At 53.4% G+C, this 18394-nt stretch overlaps 1 protein-coding gene across 4 annotated transcripts in view; it reads right to left on the bottom strand.

Moving 5' to 3' along the window:
- Positions 1–18394, bottom strand: part of DNAH10 (dynein axonemal heavy chain 10) — a 136906-nt gene that overhangs the window by 20599 nt on the left and 97913 nt on the right. For all 4 annotated transcript variants that reach the window (XM_032309801.1, XM_032309799.1, XM_032309800.1 and 1 more), the window contains 6 exons: positions 14878–15049; positions 11551–11754; positions 10864–10944; positions 8158–8355; positions 7474–7635; positions 5573–5747 (listed from right to left, as the gene is read on the bottom strand). In XM_032309801.1, the coding sequence (XP_032165692.1) occupies positions 5573–5747; positions 7474–7635; positions 8158–8355; positions 10864–10944; positions 11551–11754; positions 14878–15049 (992 nt within the window). The remainder of the gene's footprint in view (positions 1–5572; positions 5748–7473; positions 7636–8157; positions 8356–10863; positions 10945–11550; positions 11755–14877; positions 15050–18394) is intronic.

The following is an 18394-nucleotide window of genomic DNA, read 5'->3' as shown; positions in this document are numbered from 1 at the left end:
TCCAGTGCCTTCCCCCCATCAGGGCACCGAGACCCCCAGCAAAGGGCCGAGCACGCAGCAGCACCAGTACACATGTTCAGGACCGGGAGGCGTGTTAACTGCACTGGGGCAGAGGCAGGGGCGCTGGGCTCCCTGCTGCTCTCGAAGGCTCTCCACACCACGTGAGTCCTGCAGACGCCAGACCATGGAGAGAGCCAGAAGCTTCAGGAAAACGATGGAGAAGAGGTGAATGGAAGGAGGGAAAAAAGGGAAGAGGGGGAGGTGAGAGAGGCCCCCTGAAGATGACCTAGCAGGGAGGGAGAGGCAGGCAGGGGCCCAGCCATCCCCACAGAAGGCCTGACCAACCCAGAGGCGAGCGGGAGGGGGCGAGAGCACGAGAACAACCCAAGCAGGGTAGAGTTATGGAGACGGTCTCTACTGGGCAAACGCCCCAGCCGCCCCGGCCCCAGGACCCCCGCCCACCCGCCTGCAGACAAGAGCAGCGAGAAGGAGCAACGCGGCGCAGGGACAAGCCAGGGCAAGGACTCCAGCACGAAGACCGGTGATTAAAGTGGTGGTCCTGAGTCACCAGGGAAAGGTGCAATTACACCGGCATTAGGTGCTTGTGAAAGCCCACAACGCTGTCAACTGTCTTTAAAAGGCTTCCTTCCAGGGCGGGGGACGGAGGCCAGGCCCAGGCCACTGATCTTTGAAGAATCAGAGGAGGAAAGAATCGGTGAAATGTTTTCAGATAGAAGACGGAAAGGACCCCAGCCCCAGTGAGGGGTCCTGAGCGCGTGGGCAAGTTGTAAACCATCCAGCGTTCTCAGGTTTCCCACCTGCAAAATGGGGAGGCAGAGCCAGACCTTCCCGCTCCCAAACCCTGCGAGTCTGTGAAAGTGACATTCTGGGCCATCAGCTGACAAGCTAGTACCTGGAGCCGTGTTTCTACAGAAGGTATTGCTGTCGTAACACAGGACAACTGAGGTATTAGTAATCCTGAGGTTCTCAGTCTGGGAAATAGAAACATTTTTGTTTCATTTCCTTTCTCCTATCACAAAAGAAACTCAGGAGAGGGCGCCTGGGTGGCTCAGTGGTTTAAAGCCTCTGCTTCAGCTCGGGTCATCATCCTGGGGTCCTAGGATCGAGCCCCGCATTGGGCTCTCTGCTCAGCAGGGAGCCTGCTTCCCCCTCTCTCTCTGTCTGCATCTCTGCCTACCTGTGATCTCTGTTAAATAAATAAATTCAATCTTAAAAAAAAAAAAAGAAAAAAGAATCTCAGGAGAGAGAGAAGAGGAGGATATACTGCCCTCCCTGAAGGGAAAGAGTCGTCACAAATGCCACTCCCTACCTTCCCTCACTCTAATCACCCCGACGCTCCGACTGTGTCTGCTTTTCCCTCAGCCCAAGCTCCTGCCAGCCTCAGAGAGGGCCCCCCTCTAGCCTCCATCCTAGAGCTGGTGGATCCCTACTCTCTAGTCCCAGCTCAGTATAAATGTCGCTTTCAAGGGACGCCTGGATGACTCGGTCATTAAGTGTCTGCCTTCGGCTCAGATCATGATCCCAGGGTCCTGGGATAGAGTCCCGCATCGGGCTCCCTGCTCAGCGGGAAGCCTGCTTCTCCCTCTCCCCCTACTTGTGTTCCCTCTCTTGCTGTGTCTCTGTCAAATAAATAAATAAAATCTTCCAAAAAATAAGTACACAGATATATAAATGTCCCTTCTAGGGAGCAGGGGAGGCGCCTGGGTGGCTTAGTTGGTTAAGCATCTGACTCTTGGTTTTGGCTCAGGTCGTGATCTCAGGGGGTTAGGATAGAGCCCGACACTGGGTCCTACACTCAGTATGGAGTCATCTTGAGTTTCTCTCTGCCTCTGCCCCTGCCCCTCACCTGCCTGTCAAATAAATAAGCCTTTAAAAAAAATAAATGTCACTTCCTGGGGAATACCTTCCCCGACTCCCCACCCCCTAGACTAGGTGAGGTTCCCCCATTATCCACAGTCATGGCAGCAAAGACCATCCCACCCTAACTTCTTGGGTGATTTTCCTGTACACGTGGGATTCCTGCATGAATGCCTGTGCCTTCCCGAGAGTGTCAGCTGAAGGTAATGAAGGCCTTGCCTGCCCGCTCATTGCTGCTCAGCCCCAGTGCCAGGAAGGGGAGGGGATGTAGGCACCCAAAGACTGCCAAATGAATGGAAGGAAGAGTAAAATCGTAAGCCAGTAATGAAGCGAGCCTTTTGTGCTACAGAGGATCACCCACTTCTGATCTTCATGACTCCTACTCTCCCTGCCTTAACATCTGATGATTTCAACAAAGAGGACTGAGCATTACAGAATGAAATTGTCAAGATGTCAGTGCTAGCTCACCACACGTAACATCCAAACAACCTAAAAGAAGCCAGATTATAGTCACCCGGAAAAAATAAAATTGGATCCAGACTCACAGTGAACCCCTGGAAAACCCAAAAGATCAAATATTTCACTGTACAGAAATGAACTGTAAAAGTATGGGAAGAAATCATGGGGAAATTGTTTTACAATCCTACAGTTTAAAAAGGCCATTTAAGTATGACATGATATCCAAAGGCCACAAAATAAAATATTGCTAAAGTCTGTCATGTAAATACAAAAGTCTTATATACAGCAAACACAAACACACACACAAACCTCACAATCAAACTCAAACGGCCAATGAGCCACTGGGGAAAATATCTACAACTTACATCATGGCTAAAAAACGGATCTCCTGGGTACCTGGGTGGCTCAGTGGGTTAAGCCTCTGCCTTCGGCTCAGGTCATGGTCTCATGGGATTGAGTCCTGCATTGGGCTCTCTGCTCAGCGGGGAGCCTGCTTCCCCCTCTCTCTGCCTGCCTCTCTGCCTACTTGTGATTTCTCTCTCTGTGTCAAATAAACAAATAAAATCTTTAAAAAAAAATGATCTCCCTATCACGTAAAAAACCACTGGAACTGAAGAAAAAAAAAATGAGCACTAACGATTTAACAGATAAACATGCAAAGCATATGAACAGTTCACAGAAAAAGAAATACACATGACCCTCATACACATTTTTCACATATGAAAAAAAAAAGGCCAACGTCACTCGCAATAAGGGAAATGCACATTAAAACTACACAAACACCCCTTTTCATCTACAAAACAAGCAAAAATCCAAATGCATTATAATGCTCTCCACTGGCGAGGCTATGAGAAAGCAGGCACTGATGTGGATTACCGGGGAGTGTAAGTGGGTTCCACCACCAGGGAGAGCATTAAGCAGCAACTGTAGACATTATAAACACACACACCCTTGGACTTGGGAGATTCCACCCTAGAAATGTAACCTTCCAGTGGACTTGCCCAGCTGCACAATGAAGTATGGTCAGGGTTATTCTTCTGCCTTCGTCAAGGCAGAACACTGGCAAGACGCTGAAGCTTCATAAACTGGGGCTGGTTAAACAGATGACGACAGGGCTGTCCAGAGGAACGTGGTGAAGTCTTCTCAAACATGGGGGGAAGTTCATCACACGGCAACACGCGAGAGAGCTCCAGAACACATTGTTCACCGGAGCAGCCAAGATAAAGGAGAAGGTGTACAGTATAGGACCATTTACACACCCAAAAAAAGGAGGAAACGAGCACTTGGGCATTCCTTGTTCTACCACTAACCTTCAGAATCTAAAGCCGGGACCTGAAGAGACACGTGTATATCTGATTGCCTTGATCATAAAAATTTTCTGGATCGGTATGTGAGAGCAGAAAGGTAGTGGGTACCTGTTGTGTGGGGGGAGGGGAACTAAGCTGATGGGGCAGGTGGGAGGGGCTTTCACACGTCATTTTGATGCCAGAACCGTGATCCTAGCTCATGCTTACTTGGCACCGACAGCGCGGTGAACCCAGTCCTGGAGCTCTTCCTGTAATAGTTCAGTCCGTCGATCCTCCCAACAGCCCCGATGTCATGGGGACCATTATCATCATCCCCATGTCACATATCAAGAAACTATAGCACAGAGAGGTTAAGTGAGTTGCCAGAGGTCACACAGCCCATAAGAGGCAGAGCCCGGCATGAACATATCATCTACTCCAATAATCACATTTTTAAAGATTATTCCTTTTAGGTCTTAGGCCATTTCCACTTTCTCAGGGATGAGCTGGGCCCCCATCTCACACCTGTCTCAGGCGTGATGCAGGCATCCCTCGTTCAGGGTGGGGACAGGTAGAGAGCTCTCCGTTTAGCTCCCCATCTCTCCCCTCCCCCTTGCGCTGATGTGGGGACCCACAGCCCCTTCTCACCAAATGAATCCCCTTCAAAACCTCTCCTCAGCTCTCTGCTCTTACAGAATTTTTCTGCTGCTGACCTGCTCTTTCCCTTGAAAACGTGTATGCTGATGGTCTGTCCCCCAGCACAGCTGGCTATGACTTTCTGCTTCGTTCCGGTGCCTCGGTCTGAACGTCTGACTCACATCATTGCGACTTTAAAACGTCCGTCCTTATAACCTCGTTCAACCGTGCGTCACGGAACTGAAAGAATGACTTCTTGCCAACACAGCAGAGTCTGCCGATGACCTCCCAAGAACCGCTTCAGTCCCCTGCCCTGGAACCAGCCAGGCGTTCAGTTCAAATCCCCAAGTATCACTAATGAGCAAACAACCAGGGCACAGCCTTCGACAGAGGAAACCTGCTGGGCCTTTAGGAAGAGGAAGAAGCATCGAGAACAAGCCTCGTTCTGCTGGGAGCCCAAGACAGAAAGTCAAGTAGCGACCTGGAAACAGGAGACTCTCTCACCGGAGGCCTGAGTGTAGGGCCAGAAGGACTGAATCCCATCTGACAACGAGGATGTGATGGAGACAGCTGAGGGGCTGAGGGTTGCAAGCGGAGCTGTGGGGGGAGTTATTAGGGGGGAGCTAGGCAGACAGGGCAGTGCGCCTTCCTGGCTTCAGTCTCGGTGCTAAATTTACCAGGGAAATCCCTTAACGGGGTCCCAGGGTCAGACCACACAATGCAGGGAGAAAGCTCCCCCACCAGCCCCACACCAGGCCCTTGTTCCTGGAAGTGCTCTGGTGGTGGCAGATGCAGTCATGTTATAGGTTATTTGCCAAATGCCTGGGGACCACAGCGAGGAGCCCCTCTCCCCATCCTTCTCAAGCCCATTTGGCTAGAAATGGGGCCAGGCATCCCCTCTTGGCTCTCAGCTCATGGCCCGTCTCTGTCACACTCTCTTCAGCAAGGCACTGGTCCCCTGGGTCAGGAGCCCTATGGCTGTTTAGGGCAGATACTGCTGCGGGGATTCCCATGGAGAGCACTGGCCCACTGGGCTCTGGGACTCTGCCCCCTTCTATGAGACAGCCTGGGTCCAGAGCCAACAGACCCTGCTCCCTCCTGGCTTGGGGGGGACCTGGGGCACCCCAACTCCCTGCCCAGGGCCCCAGCTTCCTCATCTGCAAATGAGGACAGAACCCACGGCCTTAGAAAGCACTCAGCCCAGTGGCCGGCCCATGACGGAGCTCCGATAGTGTCTGACCACCAGGAGGAATGGAATGGCTGTCAGGAGCGCCACGGGCGGCCATACACGCGCGGAGATCGCCGTCGGTCACCTGATCTCCGTCACGTCTGATTTGTCCAGCTTCTGCAGCTCCAGCTTGGCGGCCTCTAGGATAGGCATGACCTCGGCGAGGGCCATCTCGGCCTCCGCCTTCTCCACCGCAATGATCTTGTTCTGCTCTTCTATCTCCATGGCTTTTTCCTCTGCGAGCTTCTTCTTTTCCTCGGCTGTGGGGAGAGAGGCTGGTGAGTGAAGATGCCGGCGTGGAGAGGAGAGACCACCACCACGGAGACAAAGCCGCACACAGCCCGCCAAGGCCAGTGCTGGGCTGTCAGGGCATCTAACACTCTTGGGCCAATATGGCGGCCTTGGGTGTTCCTGCTAGAGCAGAAGTTCTCACCCGGCATGGAGTCTCCAACACCAGGACCGCTGCTGACTCCGACTGGCCCAGCCACGTCCCGCCACTCCATCCCACGGGACAGCCCCCCAGCCCTGCATAGCTGGTGTGAGTGGAGGACACCAGGCCTCCCTTCCGGTCTCTCTGGTTCACAGAGCTCTCTCTTTGCTTCTCATCACTATCTTCAAGGTTGGTTCAGACCCCGCTGAAAAGTCACCCCTCGTATGGTGGCCTGCCCCTTCGGTCACTCTGGATCCTCTATTTGCTTCATGTCACTGATCGAAATCGGGCATTTCACTTAATTGTTGGCTCACTGATTGTCTGGTTCCAGTCACTGGAACGCAGGCATCTCCCCGAGGTCTGGAAGCCCGATCCCTAGCACAGAGCTCGGCTCATGGTATCTGTACTGGGCTGAAGAGTGTCCCCCGCGATCCATATCCACCAGTGACCTCAGAATGTGACCTTATCTAGAAAGAGGATCTTTGGACATCTAATGAGTTCACGTGAGGTCATACTGGGTTGGGGGGTCCTAAATCCAATGGCTTATGTCCTTAGAAGACAACCACATAAGGACATGGGGACATAAAGGGAAGTGGCCACTGGCACCAGACACTGAGATGAACCTAAAAGCTACGGTCTGCCAGCAAACGCGGAGGCTGGAAGAGTCAAGGAAGGGTCATCCCCCAGAGCCTTTGGAGGGAGCATGGCCCCCTGACACCTTGAATTCAGACTCTGGCCTCCAGAACTGTGAGAGTAAACTTCTGTTGTTCGAAGCCCCCCAGCTGTGGCCATCTGTTTGGGCAGCTCTAGGAAATAAGTACACTGTCCCTTATCTGGGGGCACCCAGGTGGGACTGGAGCCCAAGGACTTGAGCATCACAGCCCTGCTCGTAACCACTTTGGTGTGCTGTCATCCTGAGTGCGGGGTCCCCCGCTAAAAGTTCCAGCAGACTCTGCTTCAGCGAACGGCCTCAGGGAACCCATGCAGTGGGTTCTTGACAAACGTATGCTGGATGCCCTCGGATTTTCCAGTGCGGCGTCCTCTAGGGAGTCACGCCCACAGTCAACAAGCAAGCGTCGACTGAGCCTCTGTAGGGGGCAAAGCGTGTAGGGGCCCTAATGCTCTGCGGGATCCTGGCCCTGGGAGAGATCCTGGCCCTCGGAGAGATTCTTGCTGGAGCAGCAGGAGGACAAACGCATGGAGAGGAGGAAGCAAGGTCACAACCGTGAAACCGTCAGAACTGAACAGCAGAGCAGAGACTGTCGGCACTGCCAGGGTGCCGGGAAGACAGGTCCGTAGAGCAACTATCACAGAGGAGATGGGCCTGGACCAGAGCCGTGTGGCAAGGAGGGCCAGAATGACTGCAGGTGATCTCAGAGCTGAGGGGACCAACGGGGGACCTCAAAGGCCCACACGCAGGAACACCCATCACACTCAGGAGAAAAAGGGTGGGCTGACAGGTGGCTTCTCGGGGATGTCCCCCAGTGGAGCTTTGTCCTATCTAGGGGATCCCTGCTGCCCCCCCCAACCCTCCACTGAGCTGGCCCCACATTGACCTATGGCCGTGTTGGTGGCGATCTCCTCCAGCAGTGCCTCACAGGCAATGGACTTCTCTGCCAACACGACCTTCTGCACAGCCAGCTTCTGGTTCAGCTCGTCCAGCTGGATGGTGGCCTCCTTCAGCTTGTCCAGCCCCCCCTCCAGACGCTTGCATTGAGCTGTGGAAAGAGAGTAGCTGTATTCCTCACCAAGGTGGGTGCGGTTCCCCCACACACCCGGGCAAGCATTCCAGGGGCCTCCCTGGGGATTCACTCCACTGGGGCTCAACCTAAAAAATCATCTTCATGAGACATCAGGCAGCATCAAGGACCTCCACCACTGTGCCAGGACCACATCAGCCAAAATAAATGTATTTCTGGAAACAGCACTTCCCTTAGGCAACAGCCAGAGCCAGAGCATTTTTTTTTTTTCAAAAGAATTTTCCAACAGAGCGTGTTGCTGCCCTCACACCCTATCTCTAAGCAGGGAAGACACAGAGTTCCAAAGTGCACAACCCAACACCAACAAAGAAAAATATGAGTGAGCCAGGCCTCTCCCACCCAGAAGAATCACTCTGGGAAGTAAAACCTGGAATGTGCTGCACATTTGTCTTCATTAGCTCCTGCTAGCGAAGCATTTGCTGAAAGACGAGGTCAGCACTTGGATCCTACGTGTTCCCCATCCCATTCCCCACATCTTACCTGTGTTATACTGAGTTTTCTCATCCAGCAGCTTCGAATACGTGTTAATAAAGTCCAGGTAGTTTTTGGGGGTTACATAGTTGCTACGCCTCAATTTCTGTAGAAATTGTTTGCTGAACTCATTCACGGATTCATGGACCAAAACAACGTGCTCCACCACACCGTCTGTGTTTTCCGCCGGGATCATCGGATTAGTCCCTGAAGAGAAAGGAACGGGGGAAATGCCTCTGAAGTGGTGGGAAATCATCAGCAGGCTCCTGAAGAGTTAAACACAACATTCCTGTCTGACCCAGCAATTCCGCTCCAAGGCATGGACCCACAAAGCCCTGAAAATGTCAAGACTCTTGCAGATAACACTCACGGCTGCGCTACTCGTGACAGCCAAAAGTGGAAGGGACCCAGTGTTGGTCAACAGATGGCCGGATAAACAGAATGCGGTCCATCCCTACGACGGAAGAAAGGAAACTCTGTCCCGTGACACAACACGGATGAACCTCGAGAACAGGCTAAGAGTAAGAAGTGAGGCCCAAAAGGACATATGTTGCACGATTTGACTTCATACAAAGTCTCTAGAACAGGCAAATTCAGAGAAAGAAAGTAGTTGGGAGGTTATGGATGGGGGCCTGGAGCGGGGGTGGGGGGAACGGGAAGTTGGTGCTTCACGGGGACAGTTTCCATTTTACAAGGAGGAAGGTCTGGAGCTGGACGGCCGTGGCAGCTGCCCAAGAATGTGAATGTGCTTCACACCTCTAACTCGACTCCTGAAAATGGTTAAAATGGCAAATTTTATGTTACAGATGTTTAAGCACAATAAGAAGATGATATAAAAATGTTTAATAAATGGGGCGCCTGGGTGGCTTAATCAATTAAGTACCTGCCTTCAGCTCCGGCCATGATAACAGGGTCCTGGGATCAAGTCCCACATCAGGCTCCCTACTCGATGGGGAGCCTGCTTTTCCCTCTCCTTCTGTCTGCTGCTCTGCCTACTTGTGTTCTCTAACTCTCTGTCAAATAAATAAAATCTTTTAAGAAAATGTTTAATAGAGAAAGCAAAAGAGCACCTGGTTGGTGGCTCTCCTGGACCATGGGACCAATACACGCTCTGCGGGCAGGAAGGTCTGTCTCCCGGGCTGGCTATGCCACTGTCCCAGGAGGGGGCCAGGGGTTTCAGGAGGGAAATGCACCCAGTGTCACTGCTGGATCCCTTGGGCCTGGCGCGCAGTGGGCACAGAGTGGGCCTTCCTCTAAGTCTGTTGACACCACCCGTCATCTCTTCCACTGCTCAGATCACAGCCCTTGGACCACCCAACAGACGGCACAACACACTCCCCGCCACGCAGAATGGGCCTGCAACTAAGAAGAAGGAAGACAGGACTGACCAAACAGAACTGTTCAGCCAGAGGCTGCGGGTTTGATCTGAAATTATACGAGGGGCCAGAACACCACAGCCCACGGAGAAAAACCCTGCCTCCCAAGTATCCCCACTTTGGGGCACGGTTAGCCCAACACCAGGGAATCTGTTCCAAGAAAAAAAAAAATTCTAAGCGAATTCCACGCCGTGTTCTTTAGGACACGGAGCTGCTGCTTGGTGATGGCAAACCAAAGCGCTCACAGGGACGGCTCCCGGGCCTGCGGGGCTGGTGGACCACACAGGACACGCCCATCCCGCTGCCTGGTTTTGTAAGCGCAGTTTCGCGGGGACACAGATCCCGCGGCAGATGTGAGCAGCTGCTGCAGAGCCTGCGTGACCCACACAGCTGAAAATATCTATCACCTGGTCCTTTACAGGGCAAGTTTGCGGATCCCCCGGTTAGATGATGAGTCCTATGGATAGCACAGAGCCACACTTGTCTCTTTCCCCTGCATGCTAAGTAACATTACGAGTGCTCCCTGGGTGAACCGACAAGTGACTCATTTACTGAACACAGAGGTAGAAGGTGGAAACTATTTGCAGACCCACGCAGTGTCATTTGATGCCAAGGTCCGGACAAAAAAAGCTTTTCCCCAAAGATACATGGACTTGCTTTCTTATTCCGGAGAATAAAATTAATAATCAAGGACTTAAGTGTTCGAAACTTCTGAGCAAATTCAGCACAGATTATCAGTCTCCTGAAAGGTCCTCTGGGCATCCTTTGAGTCAGGGATCAGCCTGCTTTTCCTGTAAAGAGCTTGGCAGTGAAAATGCAGCCTCCGTGGGCCATATGGTCTCTGCTGTATTTCCTCAACCATGCAGTGAGGATCTTAAAGCAGCCACAGACACTGCGTTCATTGACAAAAGAGTCTGTGTCCCCATCACAGTCTGTTTCCCGAAACAAGCCGTGGGCCCCATTTGGTCCAAAGACCATGATGTGCCAGCCCCTGCTCTGGTAGGGGCCGGATCCGTCAGACGCCCCGCTAAGCATGGAGCCCAACGCAGGGCTCGGAGCCCAGAACCCTGAGATCCCAACCTGAGCCACAATCAAGACACTGAACCGACTGAGCCCCCCAGGTAGCCCCAGTGCCCTGTGAAATCCCTTTAGATTAAAACACAGTATCAACCAAAACACACTGACAAACTTCAAAGCCTTCGTGGCCATGGGGGTGAACGGTGAAGGGATCTACTGGACCAAAATTCAAAGTCAGAAAAGTGATAACAAGTCATTTTGTTATACCATTAGCGGGCCCCACCACCATTAGCGGGCCCCACCCCCATTAGCGGTCACGTACCTAAAAAGGACTTAGCGACAGCGAGGAGGGCTTGAGAAGGCCAAGGCATGAACCAGTCGATACCAGTGTTATTTACAAGACCTTGAGAAGAGGGAGACACAAAAGAGATGCTCAAGGACGGGGACACAATCTTCAGCACCAGGCACGGTGGTAGAAGTGCTGCATGCGTCCAAGACTAACTCAGCCAGAGCAGAGTTTCTCAGCCTCAGCGTGGCAGACTTTGGCCTGGACGGTCCTGCATGGTGGGGTGTCTGGGCAGCACGGAGCGTTCAGGGACACTTGGTCTCTACCAACCGGATGTTGGTACCACGCCCCACAACAAACGAATGCAAGCTGCGGAAATGTCCCCAGGCACTGGCAAATGTCCCTGAGGGCGCCAGTAAGGCCACCCCCCACTCCAGAACCTCTGCTCTACAGGTCAGGGACTGCATCTTGCCCGAGGCTGGCAGGATGGTCGCAAGAGAAGAGAGAAGAAGGCTCAGTACCTGCCACGACCAGGGCCTACGAGCCTTTCCTGGTGGTGGGTGGGGGGAGACAGCGCCCCCTGTGGGCAGCCCGGGAGCCTGCTGGCCACCAGGTGGGACAAAGCGGGGCCCGTCCTACACGGCAGGGCCCATATGCCAGCCCCGGGGACCACCCCGAGTTTTGCTCTGCCGGGGATGGCGATGTAGGCTCAGCCCTGGGCACCTGGGAAATTCCTGCACCGGGTCCTCAGGGTGTCCCCGACCGGCGACATGCCCAGGACAATGTGCAGGTTGTTGGCACTCTTGTTCACGAAGTACTGCCACACGGACTCCTTGGCCGGGCCCATGCCTTGCTTCAGGGCTTCCGGTCCGATCTGACTGAGGATCATCTCCTTCTCCTCTTCCGGGAAAAGCGCGGGTATGATCCCTGGAAAACAAAGACCAACGCTGGGTTTCCCAGCCTCGGGGTTATCATCTCTCTAGGCACCGAAATGACAGAAGCACAGCGTCCCCGGAAGAGCAGGGGACACCAAGACCAAGGAGCAGGGCCTGCGCCCGGGCACTGAGCCTCCCTTTGACCCTCAGTCTTGTCGGCAAAATGAGAGAAATAAATGCCTCCCGCTCACCTGGGGGTGATCACGAGCGCCAAACCCAGGATACTCAACCGGGGGCAAGTGTGCCCCCTAAGAGACATTTGGCAACGTCCGGAAACAAGTTTGGTTCTCCCAGCTCGGGTGTGTGTGTTGGGGGGACATGCTAATGGCACGGGGGCGGCGAGAGGCCAGGGTACAGCCAACTGGCCCGGGATGCCCAGGAGAGCCACTGACGTCAGCAGGACCAGGGATGAGAAACCGCTGCCAGGTTTAACCGCTCCAGAAAATATATTAATAACCTTGACCATGTGGGGTGCTATTTAAGTGAGGCCCCCAGGAGCTCTCTTGGCCTTCACAGATAATACAGCCCAGACCTACAGTGGGGCTTACAGATACAGAAAACAGGGCTGACCCGTCCCCCTCTGCTCACCAGCCTGCAACCCACGTATGCAAAGTCTGATGCCAACCCAGGGCTGCGTGTGTTAAATGCCACGTCCGTAGCCCAGACCGTAGATGCCCCAGGCTCTCTCAGGAGCCTTGAAGCCACTGCCGCCAAGGAGAGGCTTCTTGGGGGAGGGAGATTCCATGTGGCACAGGAGCCAAGATCAGGAGGAAACGGACAACTCGGCCCTAGCCTGGCGTGTGGAGCTCTGCTGTTTGTGCACAGGCCTGCCCCCTTCCTACCCATGCCCACTTCCTGGCCCCTCGTCCCTCTTTTCCTTTGGAAAATCACTTCCCCATTCTATGCCTGCCTGTGGTTTGGGTGGTCTGCCCCATCAGAACCCCTGTGAGCTCGAGGGTTGGGCTCAGAGGTAGGCATGGGATCCAAGCCTACCCGTGGGACCCCTGCGGGGACTCCAGCTGCAACCCCTGCGCAAGTGAGTCTTGTCCACCTAGGCTGAACCAGGAGGCTGCTAGAGAAAGGGGCAGGGAGAGTGGGGCAGGCAGGAGAAGAGCGTGGGCTAGAAGCAGGGGCAGGACAGCCTGTAAGGAGGGAAGGGGAACTCGGGCTGCAGAAACAGAAGTCCATCCGCAGAGACCCAGAGCACCGAAAGCGTGGGACAGAGGGAACTGGTGACATGCACGGACAGCCAGGTTGTAGGAAGCAAGGAGAGGAACAGAGAGATGCGTGTGAAGAGTCAAGGTCAGAAATGATGAGGGTCTGGCTCTGACGGAGGGTCAAGGGGATGGGAGGGAAGAGACAGGTTTCGGAGAAAGCCTGATGTGGGAGAGGCCAGGAGTCGACACACGCCGCGGTTCAGGCCCAGTGAGAATTCTGGAATAACGAAGTAAACCGGGAAGGTGCAGTGGGAGCCCGCTGACGACAAGAAAGCAGCCAGAGTCTCACTAGCTGCGATGTTGTCTTACTATAGCTACACCGTTCCAAATTAGTAGCATGCCTTCTGGTTAAATATCTGATGGGTTCCCTACAGAACCAAGCTGACCCAGCAGGCCCGGGGCTGTTCTCCTTATAAAGGCTTGTGTGCAGGGTTGGCCCCTGGCCAGCATCCGGGAACCTGGACTTTGGGAGGGGTCCTCCCGCCGCTCATCCACCCAAGTGGCTCACCTACAAAGAGTATGGCCTGTGCTGACCCCACCTGCCTCCCCCCTGGAAATCTGGAACTCTGGTCGGAGCCAGGCAGCAGGTGCTTATGTGACCAGCCCCCTGGGTGCTGAGTCTCTAAGGGGCTTCCCTGGGAGATCATACTGCCCATGGGGTGTCACAGTCAGAGGAGGGGGGAAGCTAGCGTGTCCTGTGAGACTACCGTACAAGAGGGTTCTGGAAGCCTGTGCCTGGCTCCCCGGACGTCCCCCCATGCGCCCCTTCCCCTTGCTGATGGTGCTTTGTGACCTTCTGTAATTGCATCATGGCCGTGTGTTCTGCAAAAGATGGAGGAACTCGCCCCTGGTTCTCCTTCTACCATCTCAGCCTCTGGCTCACTCCCCCGCTTCTCCCTGCACCTAGCGCTGGGCTCACCTGATTTCTCGCGCTACCCCCCATCCCCAGACGGTTCCATCCGTTCCCAAGGCTTGGGGAACCACACGCCAGTGATGCTGAAATCGACATCTCCACCCCGGACCCCTATTCTGAGAGCCAGACCCCTACAATCCAACGGCCCATCTGCTAATGAACTGTGTTCCCCCCAGGAAGAGATGTTGGAGTCCTCAGAACCTCAGAATGTGACCTCACTCAGAAACAGGGTCTTTTAGGAAGTCCTCCAGTTAAAATGAGGTCACTGAGATAGGTCTTAAACCAGGACAACTGATGCCCTTATTGTAAAAAGGGGAAATGTGGATGTAGCGACAGACATGCTGACCCCAGGAGAGCACGTAGGCACAACCCCGCCGAGGTTGTGGAATCAGAGAGACCAGCAGAAGCTGGAGAGAGGCCTGGGACCGTCTCCCCCAGAGTCCCAGAAGGAACCACCCCTGCCCACACCGTGGTGTGGGACGTCTAGACTGTGAAACAATAAATGGTGGTGGTTTTAGATTTTTCCGAAGGGATCTCTACCCCCAGCGTGGGGCTCGAACTCACAACCCTGGGATCAAGAGACTCACTTTCCGCTGACTGAGCCCACCAGGTGCCCCAAGTGTTCGTGGTTTTCAACCCCCCGTCCTGTCATACTTCCTTACAGCAGTCCTAGCACACTAATACACGCTCTGACGTCCTGTTTGGATTCCTCCAATGTGTAACACACTCCACAGCCCCCGAATGGCACAATCCCAGACCCAGGTCACCTGTCACACTCTCCTCTTCTTACCTCCCTCTTGCCTAGACCTCACAGGGCAGCCAGAGGCACCCATGAAAACATGAGCCTAGACCACACTGTACCCTGAGAGTGACCCCCAGCCTCTTCTAAGTGATCCGCCAGGGCTATGCCGAGTGGCCTCTCCCCCTGCTCTCGTCCCCGTGCAGGGCATGCCCCACACAGGAGCAGCGCCCCCCCACCCGGCACCTGACGTCAGCATGTTGTTGATGAGCTCCAGGAAGCTCTCCTCGGCCACGTGGGCGTCCGTGAACAGGAAGATCATCGTTTTGTTCTCTATCCCGAGTTTGAGATAAAGGTTCTTCAGGTCTTCCCGGAAGTTGTTCTCCGAGTAGCCTCGGCTCAGAAGGATCTCAAACACCTGCCGACACAGAGCACGGCAGCGGTGAGACTGCCGGCCGGCGCCGGGGTCACTGGCCAACCGGGCTGCGGGGGTGGGGCAGCCTGCGCAGCTGTCTCAGCGGCACGAGTGACAGCGAAACCGGACAACCCGGGCCATTTTCAGAAACACTACTGAGTGGGAAATGCGGGACGAAGGACACTGGGACATCCTTTTGCGTCAAACGAGCGGTGACAGATGTGTGCTGTGAGTGCACTCACGTGTGGGGGTGACAGTGTGTGCCAGGGACACAGGCCTGTGCAGACGGGATGACAGGATCACAGGAGTGTGGCAGAAAAAAGGACACCTTCGGTCATTAAACGAATCATCTGAGTAAGAGGGCAGGGGGGACAGCCGGGAATGGGGATGGGAAATGGAGAGCAATGGACGGGCCAAGCCATGAAGAAAAAGGAAAAACAGAACACACACACGCACGCGCGCGCACACACACGTACAACCATAGTCCCCATCGGGATTTCAGTAAAAATGAGAGAGATCGTGGGAAGATCTACAGGGAAACTAAGGAAGAAGCCATTTTAAATTCTTAAAGGTAAAAATCGTACTACACATGAGGTCGACATCAGTGCAAACGAGGGCACAAGTCTCCGTCTCCGTCACTGTCACCTCCATTCACTTCCCTCGGCCCTGGGGCCTGCGCGGTGGAACCACAAGCAACTGACCACCAGCTCCGAAACTGCTCAGAAGACCTCCAGCCCCTCGAACGTCCCCAGTCGCCAGCCTCCCCTCGACCTCAACTCACACCTGCGCACAGGGGCTCGTGCGGCCTCTGTTCCAATCATGTGGCCTTGCACAGCACTCAGGGCCCTTCCACACACACACACACACACACACATGCACACACGCACGTGGTCACACAGACCTTCATGTTCACACACACATGCTCAAGGGGACATGGATGACGTCCAGCCAAATATTTGGTCTCCGGTTCCATCCGACCACCCCATCTGTCCTGCCCGAGCGCAGCTTCTCCGCCGCGGTTCCTAACGCCACATGGCATGAACCAGCTCACTGGGACCCCCGCCCCCACCTCCCCTCCACTTTCTAGGGCACCACAACAGCCGGGTTCGCCTTCCTCCTCCTCCCTGGACCTCAGGTGTCCCTCTCTGCCATCCCTCGAGTCCAAGATGCCCAATTGTGACCTCAGAAGAAAGTCATGTCTGATTTACCCAGACCCGTCAATAGAAAAACAAACAAAAACAAACAAACCAAAAAAAAAACAAAAAAAATCAACTGGTCTAGAAAAATACACAATTCTAAAACAATTATATTTCAGCCACATTTTTTAAAAAGACTTATTTGAGAGAGAGAGAAAAAGAGCAAGCCGGGGGGAGGGGCAGAGGGAGAGAGAGAGAGAATCCCAAGCTGACTTCCCGCTGAGCACAGAACCTACAGGGCTTGATCCCACAGCCCAGAGACCACCACCTGGGCTGAAACCGAGAGGCAGACCCTTACCCGACGGAGCCACCCAGGCACCCCTTGGTCATACGTTTTATCCAATTTTAAAGGTAAATCAACCAAATTTCTAGAAAATAGTTTCTAGAAAATCCTAGATCTAGATTCTATTGTCTAGAATATCTAGAAAATCTAGAAAATTCTAGATCTACATTCTAAATTTGGTAAATCGACCAAATTTCTAGAAAGACTTTCTCGAAAATTCTTTTTTAGAAATACTTTACACAAAAGGTCAACATTTGCGAAATACCGCAAGCTAGACTCATTGAACAAACCCTGATTTTCTCTTCTACACAGAGTTCTCACAAGTCAGTGAGTGCCTAAAAAGGCACCTCAAAAGAAAGAAAAGACCAATGTCCAATGAGTGTATAAAAAGAAATTCAAACTGCGCTATGAACGGAAGAAAGAAGTACTTGTGTAAACTTACACTATTTTTCACCAATAATATTGGCAAGTTATCAAAATGACAACACCCAGTGTTGGCAAGAACCGGGAGAAATGGGACATTATCCGTAGCATGAATCAGGATAAACTTGTTGTGGCCGCTCCTGGTTGCTAATTAAGGCACTTAAAGGAACAAGGATGAATGACGTAATGCCACTGTCCTCACCACCCAGATTAAAGATTTGCTTAAAAAAAACAAAAAACCCGCATTGTCATGCATGGTCTTGGCAATGAGTTTTTGGCTATGACACTAAAGCATAAAGCAACGAAATAAAAAATAAGCAAGTGTATCGTGTGAGGTAGGTCTTCAAGATTCAGCCTCCCTGCGTGGTACGCATCGCCCCTGGGAGAGGCCCCTGCGGGTGAATGGCCGGCACGCAGGGCCAGAGCTCACTAGAAGATTCTGAGGATGGCATGGGGAAACAGGAACCCCCACACGCTGCTAGTGGGGCTGGAGAATGGTACGGTCACTTTGGAAAATAATCTGGCAGCTTCTCCAACGGTCAAACATGGAATGCTATATGGTCCGGCAATCCCAGCGCCAGGGGTCTACCAAGAGGCACAACAACACGTGTTGACATGGTGACTCGTATGTGAATGTTCACAGCAGCACGGTTCACAGCGGCCGAAAGGTGGAAAAGCCCATGTAGCCGTCGACGGATGGACAGATAAACAGAACGTGGTCCATCCAGACCCCAGCACACGGGTTCAGCCATAACGAGGAATGAAGGACCGGTACGTGGAGGGAGCCTGAAAACGTTACTCGGGGTGAGAGAAGCTGTCACAAAAGACCACGTCCTCTGCGATCCTATTCATAGGAGAGCTCGGGACAGGGAAGTCGATAGAGACAGAAAAAGTAGATGAGTGTGTTTTTAGGGCTGGGTGAAGGACGGAGAGCTAAGGGGCACTGGATGTCTTTTTTGGGGTGACAAAAATGTCCTCAAATAGACTCCGGTGATGGGTGTGCAGATGTGAATATACCGACAAGCCCTGAGCTGCACCTGGCAAATAGTATGGCCAGTGAATTATATCTCCATAAAGCTATTGCTTTGAGCTTGTTTGTTTTAAAGAGATTCTAAGAACGGCCTAGAACTGTGTGGGCTGCTCATGCAGATAGAGCAGCCAGCTAGTACGTGGCTGACCCGAAAGCTGGGTCCACAGAGGTTTGGGGCCAAGCCGTCCTCCACACAGGTACACGTCACAAACCCCAAGACTGGCCAGGTCGGACTTTCCAGTTTGATCTGACATAGTCTGCACTCCACAGATCACGCAGAAGTTAGAGTCTTCAGACATTCGGTTAAAATAATAACAAGGGGGGCGCCTGGGTGGCTCAGTGGGTTAAGCCGCTGCCTTCGGCTCAAATCGTGATCTCAGGGTCCTGGGATCGAGCCCCGCATCGGGCTCTCTGCT

This window comes from Mustela erminea, chromosome 13 (assembly GCF_009829155.1).
Source record: "Mustela erminea isolate mMusErm1 chromosome 13, mMusErm1.Pri, whole genome shotgun sequence".
NCBI lineage: Eukaryota > Metazoa > Chordata > Mammalia > Carnivora > Mustelidae > Mustela > Mustela erminea.
The sequence above is the reverse complement of the archived record's forward strand: the minus strand, read 5'-3'. Positions and strand labels throughout refer to the sequence as shown.